At 39.6% G+C, this 12,970-nt stretch overlaps 1 protein-coding gene across 1 annotated transcript; it reads left to right on the top strand.

The window, feature by feature from the left end:
• Positions 1–206: 206 nt before the first annotated feature.
• LOC114843402 (dysbindin-A-like) lies at positions 207–8,100 on the top strand. Its single transcript, XM_029129916.3, has 10 exons — positions 207–382; positions 936–989; positions 4,434–4,484; positions 4,558–4,618; positions 4,846–4,978; positions 5,277–5,409; positions 6,077–6,099; positions 6,275–6,421; positions 6,605–6,727; positions 6,897–8,100. The coding sequence occupies exons 1-10, from the start codon at positions 327–329 to the stop codon at positions 7,154–7,156; spliced, it is 1,041 nt and encodes a 346-aa protein (XP_028985749.1). The 5' UTR covers positions 207–326; the 3' UTR covers positions 7,157–8,100.
• The last annotated feature ends 4,870 nt before the right edge of the window (positions 8,101–12,970 follow it).

Genomic DNA, 12,970 nt, shown 5'->3' with positions numbered 1-12,970 from the left:
GAAAGGTAGCAATACTGAGGAGAAATGAAAAAAATATGGAGCAAGTGTGGCGTACAATGATAAATATGGATGGGGTGACGGGATTAAAAGTGGACAATATAGGCTTTTTTATTTATATGTTGGTTACGAAAGTGCGGAAGAGAAAATAGATAGCCATTCCATAATCCAACCTAGTAGGTGGCGGTAGTGCCCAAAACGGTCATTTGCAAGCTACCCATACCAGGAATAAGAAGAAGAGGTTGTTGCTTGCCAACCATCAGACAATTGAAGAAGAAGAAGAACAAGCAGGAGCAAAACTAACAGGAAAACGACTCTTGCTAGGAAACATGTTTGAAAACTTAAGAGAAAGATTTCAGATGGTCCAACGGGATTTTACGATGGGGTTGGTTCATTTTCGCATTACCTGTTGCACTTCTATAGCAGACCAGACCTCAGGTTATACTGTTAATTATTTGCATACTTTCATGTAGCGTCGACATAGCTACAGTTAATAACGATAACGACGATTTATATTGCCGAATTTGTTCAGCAAGGATTAGTGGATTAGCACCGTTAACGTGTAACGTACGATGTAAGTAGTTGTATTTTATTGTCGCAGTAATGTTGACTTTTATTAATCTTAATCATGACGCCAGCTAACTAGCCCGATCTGAGCAGTTCCTCCAAACTTCTTTCAGCTGACCATCACGTGATGCGTTTTTGGGGCTGTGTGTGAAGTTAATTTCTGTTTTACTGTAGACGTTTAGACTTGAAAATGACATTTAGAAAAAAAAATAACATAATTCAGTGAGTGATAACAGTCTAACTTACACACTGTCTAGACGTTTTGAATGCATATGGGTGGAGGTTAAAGGTTCTTTTTTTGGGGGTATGAGGCATGTTGTTATAAAGTTTTTAAATTTTTCTATAGTTTTTCATTCTCCCCTCCCTTTCAGCTTCAAGACCCTTGGGGACAAGTCAAAGGACACCAAAATCAAGAGGAGGCACAGGTTAGGCATTAATCTGTGTCCACTGTTATTTATTTTTCCATACTGAATACACTCCTTTACAGGCATATGTCCACCAGTTACCCTATTTATATAAATAATAAAGAAAAGCAAGAAGGTATTCATATCTAAGTGAATAGGGATAGCTTGTTTTACGCAACACATTAATTAAAATGTATAACTGTATCTAATATTATGTGACTATGTCCTTTCAATCAAGTATCTTGATAAATGATGAGATCACTAAAACCTGGTTGTAGTAGAATATGTTGGTTTTAATGTCACAATACCAGCAAATAGCATTAGCTATCATGTTAGCACAGATAACACAAGATTGAGTAATCAATAAACCAGATTTAGCCGTTTCTGGCCAAACTGGGAAACCCAGAAACCAAGGACCTTTGTTCTTGTTTACATCCTTCTAATATTAATGTAGATGGTGACAATAACTTTTTCTTCCTGTCCATGTAGCTACACATAGGAAAGCATCTTAACCTTACTCATGACCACTCAGATTGTCTTTCTGATTATGCTGCAGTATCACTGCATGTAGTACTGCTGGGAAGTGGACTGGAGTCAGGGCATCTGAACCACCAGTATTACAGTAACAGGTTAGCCATTCCTAGGGGCCTCTGTCTTCTCTGTCCACATTTTGAACAGAATCTTTTATTCACAAAATGTAAATTTATATAATTGATGTAAAATTTGTCAGAATCCTTCTGTCTCCCACCTCCCTCACAAAGTCCAGAGGACAGCCCAGGACAGAGCTGGACTTCTTTATGACCTTGTCCAGCTTCTTCCTCTCCCTCTCTGTGAAGCTACTATTCCAGCAGACCACACCATAAAGGGATGGCTGATACAACAAGTTGTTTCCATATCTCCTAGATACATACAGATGTGACATAAACAATATTCTAGTATCTGATTCACTGTAATTTAAATCTACACAATAGTTGTCTAACATGATTGAGTCATTATTATCTTAAAGAGACTATATGGATGTCTTTATTGATGATTTCATTTTTAATTATATAGTGCCAATTCACAGCAGAGTTATCGCTAGACACTTTACAAGGTAAGGTTAAAGACAACTAAGCCCAACAAATCCCACTTACAGCAAGCCTTTAATTGTAATTTATTCCAATTTAAAAGCAAGAGTGGAAAGGAAGAACTCTCTCTAGCAAGTAAGAAACATCCAGCAGAACCAGCTTAATTCAGTTCAATTTAATTCAATTTCAATTCAATATAGTTTTATTCATATAGCCCCAGATCACAACATAGTTATCTCAAGGCACTTGGTACACAAGGTAAGGTTTAGGTTCTTACACAACTAAACCCAATAAATCCCACAATAGCGCAGTTGGTATGGAGGTTGCCCTCTAACTGCAAGGTTGGTGGTTTGAGCCCCTGCCAAGGATATGTCGAAGTGTCCTTGGGCAACACAATGAACCCCAAGTTGCTCCTGGTGTTTCAAGCGAGCGCCTTGCTGGCATCAGTGTGTGAATGTGCATGGATCAATGAGAGGAAATAAGAAGGGACACTTATCTATTAATTTAATAACAGCGCTTTAGATGAGAGAGATCTGATATTTAATAAACTACAATTTATTTTGTAAGAGAAATTGTTTGGATGTTTATTAAATTCTAGTGAGTCACTCCTCTGATTTGTTTGTGAATTGTATAGTTTAGGTCAGGGGTGTCAGACTGTGGTCCTCGAGGGCCGGTGTCCCTGCTGGTTTTCCACCTCTCCCTGCTGCTCACCTTGAACAGCTGTGTCAGTTGGCTGCTGATTGACTTAACACACTTGATCAAGGTAATTAGCAGGCTCTGGAAAAGAGAGAGTTGGAAAATCAGCAAGGGACTGGTTTGAGTTTGACACCCCTGGTTTAGGTGATACTGGAACAGACACAGTCTCTATGCGATAACTAGGATTAAGAGGCGGTGGCGGCTATAGAGAACATGCAGAGTGGGCTCCACTCTATGTTGTCACAGTGTAGGTAGATCAAGCAACATGGCCATGTTACTAGAGAGCAGAGAGGCTCTGTCCAATGTGGGATGGATACCATCTTTTCTAATCAGCCCAGGTTTTCGCCCAAAACTCTTCCAATTATCCACAAAGCCCACATTGTTTGCTGGACACCACCTAGACAACCAGTGGTTGAGCGATGACAGCCGGCTATACATGTCATCGCTGGTCACATTGAGGAGGGGTCCAGAGAAAACTACAGAGTCTGACATTGTTTTAGCAATTAAACAGACTTACTTAATGTTAATTTTGACTTCTGATATATGTAACCGAGTGTCATTAGCTCCTGCGTGTATTACATTCTTGACATACATAGATCATCTTAACCTGTGAGCGGCCCACTGCCTCAATTGATTGGGGTGAGGGGATAGACAGAGAGAAGAGCATAAGAACAACAGAACATAGGTTGGTTGGCATGGTTGGACTAAGGACTGTACAGAGATTTGGATCTTCAACATTCAATAGTATGCAGTATTTTGAATTAGCTTTAGGCTAATGTCATTATTCTTTCATCTTTAATCACAGTAGAATATTTGATGCATGAGGTAGAGCATTGTCCTGCATTAAAATCATGCATGTCTTTTTGAAAGGTGTTGATTTACTGTACCACCGCTTGAAGTAAGTGTCTTCTTAAACTGACTGCAGGTTTGGGAGTTTGAATCCGTCTTGAACCTGAAAAGGTTCACCATCAATAATATACCAGTACCAAGTTTCGCCTTGTTGGCATTTCTGTGTCCTTTACTAATCTAGCCAATGGGCCTGTCCCTCCAGTCCATCAGGAGTCACTCTTATCTCATTAGTTCATAAAACCTTTGACACATCTGTCTTCAGATATTTCTTGGCCCAGACCTTTGGGTGTTATTCAATGGGGTTAGGTTTCAAACTTCCTTCGCTTTGTCTCCGAGCACCAAGATCCTTGTACTACTGGAGAATGAAGCTAGTTTTGGAGTATGACAGTACTTGAGAATAATGGGTTCCTGCTAGCTTTGTTTGATTCTTCTTAAATATTTGTGCTCGTGGTATACCCATCGAGCAGGGTTGAAATGTATTTCCTCCTTTTTCACATTTTGCTATTTTGTCCAGTCCTGTCTGTGTCTGGGTTCCATATACCCTTCCCTATATATATACCAGATAGATACATATTATACCAGAGGGCTTGAAAAATACCCTGAAATTTGTGGTTTGGATGATGTACAGGCCATTTTGGCATGGACATTTACAGATATCTTATTGAGACATCAAAGTCAATATTCTGCAGTATGAAGAGAAGTTTAAGTGGTCTCCTTTTAACATTCTGATCTCTTTTCTGTTAGTTTTGAATCGACAGGGGCAATACGTCTCTCTGGACAATCTTCAGTTACATATCTACATAGTATTGCATTGTGGTAAACAGTGGCTTGACTAATCCTGTTTGTTTTTTAGGTCTGAGGAAACCCTCCCTCATTTCGGTGCTGGAGTGGAAATCCTTAGCAGGTCTCATGATCACAGAATCCTAATTTCCAAAAACTGATTTATATGTGTTTACTTATTTTACTTTTTTCAATAGGTATGAGGAAAGTTGGTTTCTGCTTCACAAACAAACTAAGGACTGTGCTCAGGCTGCAGAGGTAAAACTTACCGTACCTATTTAGTACCTGAATATGGAATTAACAAGACTTATAAAGCTGTCACCAGGGAACGCTGTAATGATCACACTTCACTGTTTGAATACATTTTATATGATACATATTTGAGAGAAGGGCAGACAAAATAAATATTCAATACCATTGTCAACATCTTGTAAATATACAAATTCAGTTTGTGTTTACTGTCGCTATAATCCTTTGTATTGTAGGTTGCATATGGGGACATAGTGATGCTCACTGCACACTGGGACAGGAGAGGAGCAGCTCTGACACAACTTCAGGAACAACTGCAAAGTTTGCCAGCTTTTGTAATTGAACTCAATGCCATCACTGCTAAGATTGGTATGTTATAGATATGGAAAATTATCACTGTTTTCCTATAGCTTCCCTAAACATATATTGCAACCCGCTCATATGAAAGATTTAAGTCACACCCTGGCTCTCCGTCTTACCTACATACTGTTGACCTATAAAATAATATTATATTTAATTATATTTTATTGTATTGTATTATATTGCATTATATGGGATAGTTGCTGGTCTGGTTTTCTCTCTTTTGTAGTCAAGACATCATTATGCAAAATGACTGAAGTATTTAGGTTAACAATTTTTAACTCTTTTTATTTTTTATTGTCTCCAGCACATTTGGAAGGTGACTTTGAAGAGATGGAAAGCAGACTGGTTTACCTGGAGACTATGTGCTGCCAGTGTGAACAAGGCACATTAAAACAACAGCACACAAGGCACCTTGAAGTCTATAAGAAAAAGAAGAGGTATGAGATGTATTCCGTCCTGTAGAGCAGTGTTTTGCTTTAATCCGGACCAAATGCCAGCAGGCAATGAAACTACCCTCTCATTCACCAGAGATATCTCCAACTAAGCTGGGGGGGGGGGTTCTTAGCAAGGCCATACCAGCCAAATGCCTCTTAGTGTGAACAACAGATCAGAAGAGAGAAACAAGGAACTAGTGCACTTTAGTGTGCCCTTAAAAGTACATGCACAGGTTTGCGTCCCACAATGGTCAAGGAAGTAACTTGAAACTGACCAATATTGTAATAAAGTTTTAATGAATCAAAGTTTAGAAAAAAAAATGAAAATCAGAAACTGCTTTTGAATTGTAGCTGACATAACTAACAAAATAATTTTACAAAACAAACTAATGAAAACGGGGGTGTTGAGTCTAATTTCAGCAAGGGGGGGTGTTTTATTGCACAGTATATGTAAACCTCTGGTTTCAACTATATATAAAGTTAGTTACATAGACATATGTTTGTTTGTATTTATTTATAGCAATTTATTTCTTTATTATTGCTTGTTACATGTATCTGCTTTAACTGTAAAAATATTTGGCAGCATTAGACTTGTCTTTCCTAAGTAATTTTCTCACCAGAGAAATAAAATTGATTGATGCTAACTTGCCTGACCTTTGTCTTGCTACAGGAACGAGGTGGAGATGTTTGAAGGTAAGTTACAGTATGTCACGTATGTAAGTACTGTTGTGGTGTGTAAGGATAAATCCATTCCCCCATCCAGTATTTAGTGTTATTCAGCAGCTGACACATAAACAAAACAATACTGAGGATCTCTCACACACACACACAAAATGGTGTTTCTAATATCACTTATTACCATTTTTAGCAGAGTTAAATTCTGAGCATGCTCAGAAGGTAGCAGAGCTGGAGCAGGCCATGACAAAACAATTAAGGGAACGACAAAAACTCTATGAAGAAGCCTTTAAACAAGACATGCAGCAGTATCTGACCACTGGATATCTACTGCACAGAAGTAAGTCACTATCACTTAATGTGTATATATTTTCTTACTGAAAAGTCTTCCCTCGCAACTGCATTTCAGATCTTTCTTATGTAGTCTGGTAATGTACACAGAAGTATTTACAAAAGAAATTTTTACACTTTCAACTGAGGGTGTACTGTATAAGTGGTGCAAAGAGTAACCATGTGTGTCTAGAGCCCACAGGTTCTGGCATATATGCTTTAGATCAGATGTTGGTAACTAATATATTGGACCACAAGGCTTTGGATGACTTCCTCAACTCCACCAGTGATGGCACTGAATCTTCACCAACCTCAGGTAATCATAGGGCTTTACATGTACTTCTATCTTTAGAATCCTTCAAAGCTCCTGTAGGTGTCAGATACTGTGTGTCTGATCTAATGATGGAGTGCCTTACAGCATTACAATACATCTGCAGGTGAAGTTAGTCTACTGACAGTGAAGGTGACATTGTTCTCACCAACAGGTCCAGACCTTAAGTCCTGTTCTTCTAAGTCTTCAACAAGCCAAATGAACCAAGTTCTTTCCAGAAATGACCATCTGTCCAACCAAAGCACAGGGGATTGGAGGCAAAAAGAGGAAGCAGCCAATAAGAATGACGATTATCTAGTGCAATCAGATGAGGAGGTCATTGAGCCTGACGTATCACTACTTGGTCTACAGGACATTGACACCACAAGGCACTCTGATGAGAGTGATTCTGCAGGGGAACTGCCTTCTGGGTGACTTGGACACACAATCCTGAACCACTAACTACTCTTACTCTAAGAAAAGCCCAGCCTGAGGTTAATGATTGCATATAAAAAAGATGTCTGCAACACAAATGTAGAATTTGTATGGTTTCTATTTGTGCTGTGACAAAATGTGTTGAATAAGATTAACATATAGCCAAATTTTACTTAAGCTATGATCAGTGATAGTATGTTTAAAAAGCTAAAGCTGTCAGTCTTAAGTAGGTTTTTTCTATAATCCTATACTGCAGTTATTCCTGTGGACAAATCTACATGTGATAAGTGACAACACACTTGTGTCATCAGGTTTTTGATTCACTGGACTTTGTATTGTAGCTTTGCGAAGGGGACATTTTAATTATTATTTACAAAGACCATCAATTAATAATTGTATAATAATAATATCTAAATCATGTTTACTGAACATTGTTGGGCTAAATATAGATAATAAACACAATGTAGAAATCAATATTGGTCAGCATGACATTACATTTAACTATAACTTACATTTCCTATCCTGTAAGATGAAACCATCAGGTTACAAGCATATTTCTTATATTACACTAATTTATTAAAAACGTCAGTCTGTCAGTACAGTAAAGCAAAAAGTTTGGTCCTGTTGTATTTATTTACATTTATATATTTTATATATTTATATATGTTAGGTTACTGGTTTTCCAAATCTCCCTTCCCCAGAGCCTGCTGATTACCTTGATTTGGTGTGTCAGCAGCTGGATAAACCAGGTTAAGGTAATCAGGAGGGAGAGTTGGAAAAGCAGTTGGAACTGCAGTTTGACACCCCTGCTGTAAGGATTGTGGACATAATAACTCAGCCTATTACTACGGTGGTCGGTATATGCAAAACACAATGAGGCTGAAAACAGTATATTGACTTGCTTTCTGACTAATCCGAAATAAGCTGATCCCTACCATTTTTTTTAACAAAGAAGGGTTAACCAGTAACTGAACACAGACAGGATGTTTTGTGTTTTTATGAAAATCCCATCAGGAGAGGTTCTTGTGCTAATACTCTGGTAAAGAAGGTGTCTTTATCGAGATTCTAGGGCTGATCAAAGGTAAATGTGCAACTTTAATGTCTAACCAGAAAAAATCTGCTGGGCTGGATTTTATCCATTTGTGGACATGATTCAAAGCGTTTTAAGCCTCTGCAGCATTTGGAAATGTAAACCATTTCTGGTCTATTGACTTATTTACTTTATTGTTTAACTGTCTGCAGCTTGATTTACAGTTGTTTTATTGTGAAAGTCTGTTTCCGGTTTTGTCTTATCCCATCAGGCATTTCAACATTGAATCATACTTGTATCAACGTCATAATTATGGTTGAATGACCATTGGATTATGTTTCAGTTTTGAAAAGTGAATTAACGTTAATGGGACAACGTTATTTCGACATTAATTTACGGTGTTTTGTCAACATTACATTTATGTTGATTTAGAGTATTTCATCGTTACATTTACGTTGAATTGACTGTTGATTTTGTATCTATTATTATCTATTATGTATCTACTATAATAGTATCTATTTATTTAAAAAAAATTACATGTGGCTTGGCAGAAATTACAGCACTAAACTACTCAAAATTATATCATGTCTAGTGTAATATTTGAAGGGTTTAAAAATAAATATCTTAAACCCTAAATGTGTGGTTAAATATTGTCTTAGATAAATAATATAACAATGTGGAAAAAAGGTACTTACACAAACAATGATTTTTGTCCACTTCATCCACACCCATTGCTTGACAGAGCCATCGCAAGTAATTTTGCATTTTTTTGAAATTTTGTGAGTTTAGCCAGGACCCTTCTCTCACCCACCTCCTGCAAGGTACAGCCCAGGACAGAGCTAGACTTTTAGATGACCCTGCCCAGCCTCTTCCTGTCCCTCACAGTGTTGCTGCTGCTCCAGCAGACCATGCTGTGCAGGATGGCTGATGCCACCACAGAGTCATAGAAGGTCTTCAGGAGTGGCCCCTCATTCCAAATAACCGCAGTCTCCTCAGGAGGTAGAGTCTGCTCTGACCCTTTCTGTACAATGCATGTTATGAGTCCAGTCCAGTTTATTAATCAGATGCACACCCAGGAGAGTTACCCACAAAAGAGAGACGACTTTTAATTACGTTAATTTTGACAGCTCCAGGTCAAAGGTCACCTGCCCTGCTACCTGAGAGTAGTTGGAAATATTCGATAAATGGGGAAATGAGATTGCTCTTCTTTTTCGAATGAGCCAGGATTATAAGAAACTGATTGTAGTCAAAAAGGCACTGTTCCCTTAGCCACACCCACCCCATCCCTCTCTTCTCCAGGGATAAATAGAGACCTGCTGCCCCAGTCCTCATCAAGCAAGCAGGCAGGCTTGGCTTCTTAGCAACAACTCACCCCTGACTTTGGATTGCGCCTGCTACGACGGAGATGACGATGATGACCGTCAACATTGACCCGAATCAGCGGTCGTCCCTCTCTGGAACTGGGACCAGACGGGCCCAGCGTTTATGACAGCGAGGAGGAGGAGGATGAGAGAGCTGTGTCCCCTCGATTGATTACCTCAATACGGTCTTCAACCCATACCAGAGGAGGATGCGGCATGCGCTCATAAGCTGGACGGGCCCATGCTGAGGCTGTTTCTGGACACTGTGAAGGCCTTTGCGACACGGCTCCAGTACATTGCAATTTACTACGAGTAACATCGCCAGACATCGCATCCCAGCCAGTTGCAGCACACTTGTCTGTTTGGAATCCCCAAGTACTTTCCGGGGAGATATTATGAGGCACTGAAGAGGAGAATTTTGACCAGCAGCTTCATCGTAGCAGTGAGGAAGTGATCCGTTTGGCACAGCCTAAAAGATTCAGAGAATCTGAAGAAGGCTGTTTATTTCTGGGAGGGGCGCCTTTGTGATAATAGTTTGTAGATCATTCTAGTTTCATTTACTCGTTTTGTTTTTATTTTTCTTTTATGTTTGGGAAACGTGGCATTTCAGCTACTGTGATTTTATTTGTCATCAACATTAGTTCCTACCTGTCCTTGTTGACAGGGGTACAGGAAAAAGGTGACGAGCGTTGGGTAAGAGCGGCGTACAGAAAAAGTGTACATGTGCCGTACTGTCTTGCCGTGTGGTGCATTAAAGAATACCACGTAAAGAAAATTGTAGCCTGTACCAACAGCGAAAAATCAGGGTTACAGTAGCTTGTCTGCCACAAATCGAACGCTGCACGCGTGAGGGCGCATCTTAACCACTAGCCCACCCAAGACCCAATCATTGTAGCTATACAAGACTCTATATGACATAATCAACTACAATGTTTTAGGACCAAAAGTGGGAGTAAATCGCCACCTACAGGCCAAAAGGACGTAACACACTCTTACTAAATACTATAATCGTCCACCACAGGCTGTTCATAGTCTTGGCGATCCATGCACTAAATAATACGACGACGTTATCTCGTGAATCAAATGATAATGATGAGACGCTGTTTTTCCAATAATTAAAATTGAAAGACTGCTCCCACTGAGACTTAAACCCGGGACCAAAAGCTTGGCAGCAATGTATCTTAACCACTAGGCCTCCTAAGACATGAAGGACATGTCATGTGCTTGACCTTTAATGAACAATTCTTGTTATCCTCAAACGAGCAAACTTGTAAAATTGATTAAAGCATAATCTAAGGTTTAAAAAAATTCAAACTTCCCTGAAGGTTAAGATTGGACATTTACACTTCTCTGTACTTTGGTTTAGAAGAAGTATGAATTATGAAGAAAACATGGAGGGTATAAATTAAATTGGACAACTTGTCTCTTACTGCTATAAAAGAAGAGCACCTTTAACAACACCAAATGTGTTTCTTTGATGGTTAAAGAATGATAATTCAAATATGAAACGTGGCCAGGGGTGTTATGCATTCTGCCATTTGAATAGTGAAAAAGATTCTCTTTGAAGTTGTAATATTTGTAAAAACTTACTCTGGAGAACTTAGTGCATAACAAACCTGATCGCACATCACTGACAGCTGATGTGACAGCTCAGATAAGAAGGAGAACAATGACAGCAAGTGGAGCTTAAACTGAGTTGATCCTAGAAAAATACCGCCTCTGCAAAACCTGTACTTGATCTGAAGTCTGGTATTACCTACTGTACCCGTGGCAATCAGCAACCTGGTCATCAATCACAGACTGAGAGGACAATAGATTTTGGTCTTACACACAAAGACGTCGTCAGCTCTCAGCTTCTCGTTTTAGCTAACTTTAGCAAAACAGATTAATCCATTATTTGATGCATGCACAGAGCCACACAATAATGTCCCCTATATGAACAATTGTTCATAAAAGGGCAACACGCCCCAATGGTTGTGTTAAAATTGTTTGCTTCGATTTTACACCAGCTGATGAGTCTGTGCGTCACCATAGAACTGCAAAACATACAATGTGCCCTACAGACAATTCTACAATGTCTCCACTTTGGCAGATGATTTTAATCAGTTCCAATTTAAAATTTTATTAATTTAAAACACATTTTTATTTACCTGTTGTTAGTTTAACCTGAAACTCATGATATCTTTATCTTTGTTTTAGGTGAGTAGACTATAGACATTAAAGGGAAGGGAGCTTTCCCTCCCTGTAAAGCTTCTCATTATGCTCACATGAGCATGACAGAAAAACTTAGTTTGGTTTAAAGCAGTCAGCATGTTAGGTGACACTAGTATTACACAAACTGCTTCACACAAAACATGCATCTTAACCACATCACACAGTTACATTTAACATGAAGCAGAAAGCTGACTATAGACACATCATGATCATTACAATAAATCACGTATTCACTTAATTATTTGCAGTAATAATCAATACTGATCATTACCCATAATGCACAATGCCAGTATTTACATCAATTATCAGTTTTGTTCCATGCAGTTATTTTGACATGTAAAAAGTTTGTTAGCAGGCAGGCAAAGTTGGAGTCTTACAGATACGTAGGTTGGCAACAGATCAGTCTGGCTCGGCTACGGTACAGGCAAGGACATTCGGCAGGGATATGGCAACTTACAGACACTTAGATTGTCGAGATAACTCAGGAAGACGGTAAAAAACACAACGATCTAGCGGGGAACTAAGGTGTGAATTGGTTACTATATACACAGCTGATTACTGACAGGAAACAGGTGGCAGAACACATGATGCATGATCAAGGTAACGGAACACATGGATGAACAAAAAAAGAACTAGCAAAACAGACTCAAAATTATGACAGACCGGTGGGTCCTGGTAGGTCGACCTCCAGGGCCCCACAGGGGGTGACGGCGTCCTTCAGACAGGGAGTCGTCCCGGATGCAGGGGAGTCAAGACCACCGACGACGTAACAGGGCGTGCCCAGCGGCCCATAGGGACCGGCAACGTCCTCCAGGCGGTCGTCCTCCGCTGCACAGGAGATTACTGTGGCTACGGTTGAGACCGTTCTCCTGCAGGTGGAGCCAGAGCATGGCCCAGCGAGACAACTAAGACGCTAGAGCTGTGGCTTTAGCAGGGACAGAGGCAAAGCAGGAGCAGACACATGAGCAGGACAATCCAGTCAGAAAGTGCAGTGGTCCTTGGGCTGGAACTGGCAAGGCTGCTGTCACTCGCTGTAAGATCTAAATGAAAACAGCAGACAACAACTTACAATACTGTAGCATGTCATCCTCGAATAGAGAGGTGGATGGTAATGGCCTCTCAGTGGGGTGCATTTCCATATGTGGACCGTACCACTAGTTGTCACGATCGGGGGTTTTGTTTCTTGTGTTATTTTAAAGGACTTTCTGT

The sequence above is a fragment of the Betta splendens genome, chromosome 16 (genome assembly GCF_900634795.4).
Source record: "Betta splendens chromosome 16, fBetSpl5.4, whole genome shotgun sequence".
NCBI lineage: Eukaryota > Metazoa > Chordata > Actinopteri > Anabantiformes > Osphronemidae > Betta > Betta splendens.
Note: the sequence above shows the minus strand (reverse complement) of the source record. Positions and strands in the feature narration are given on the sequence as shown.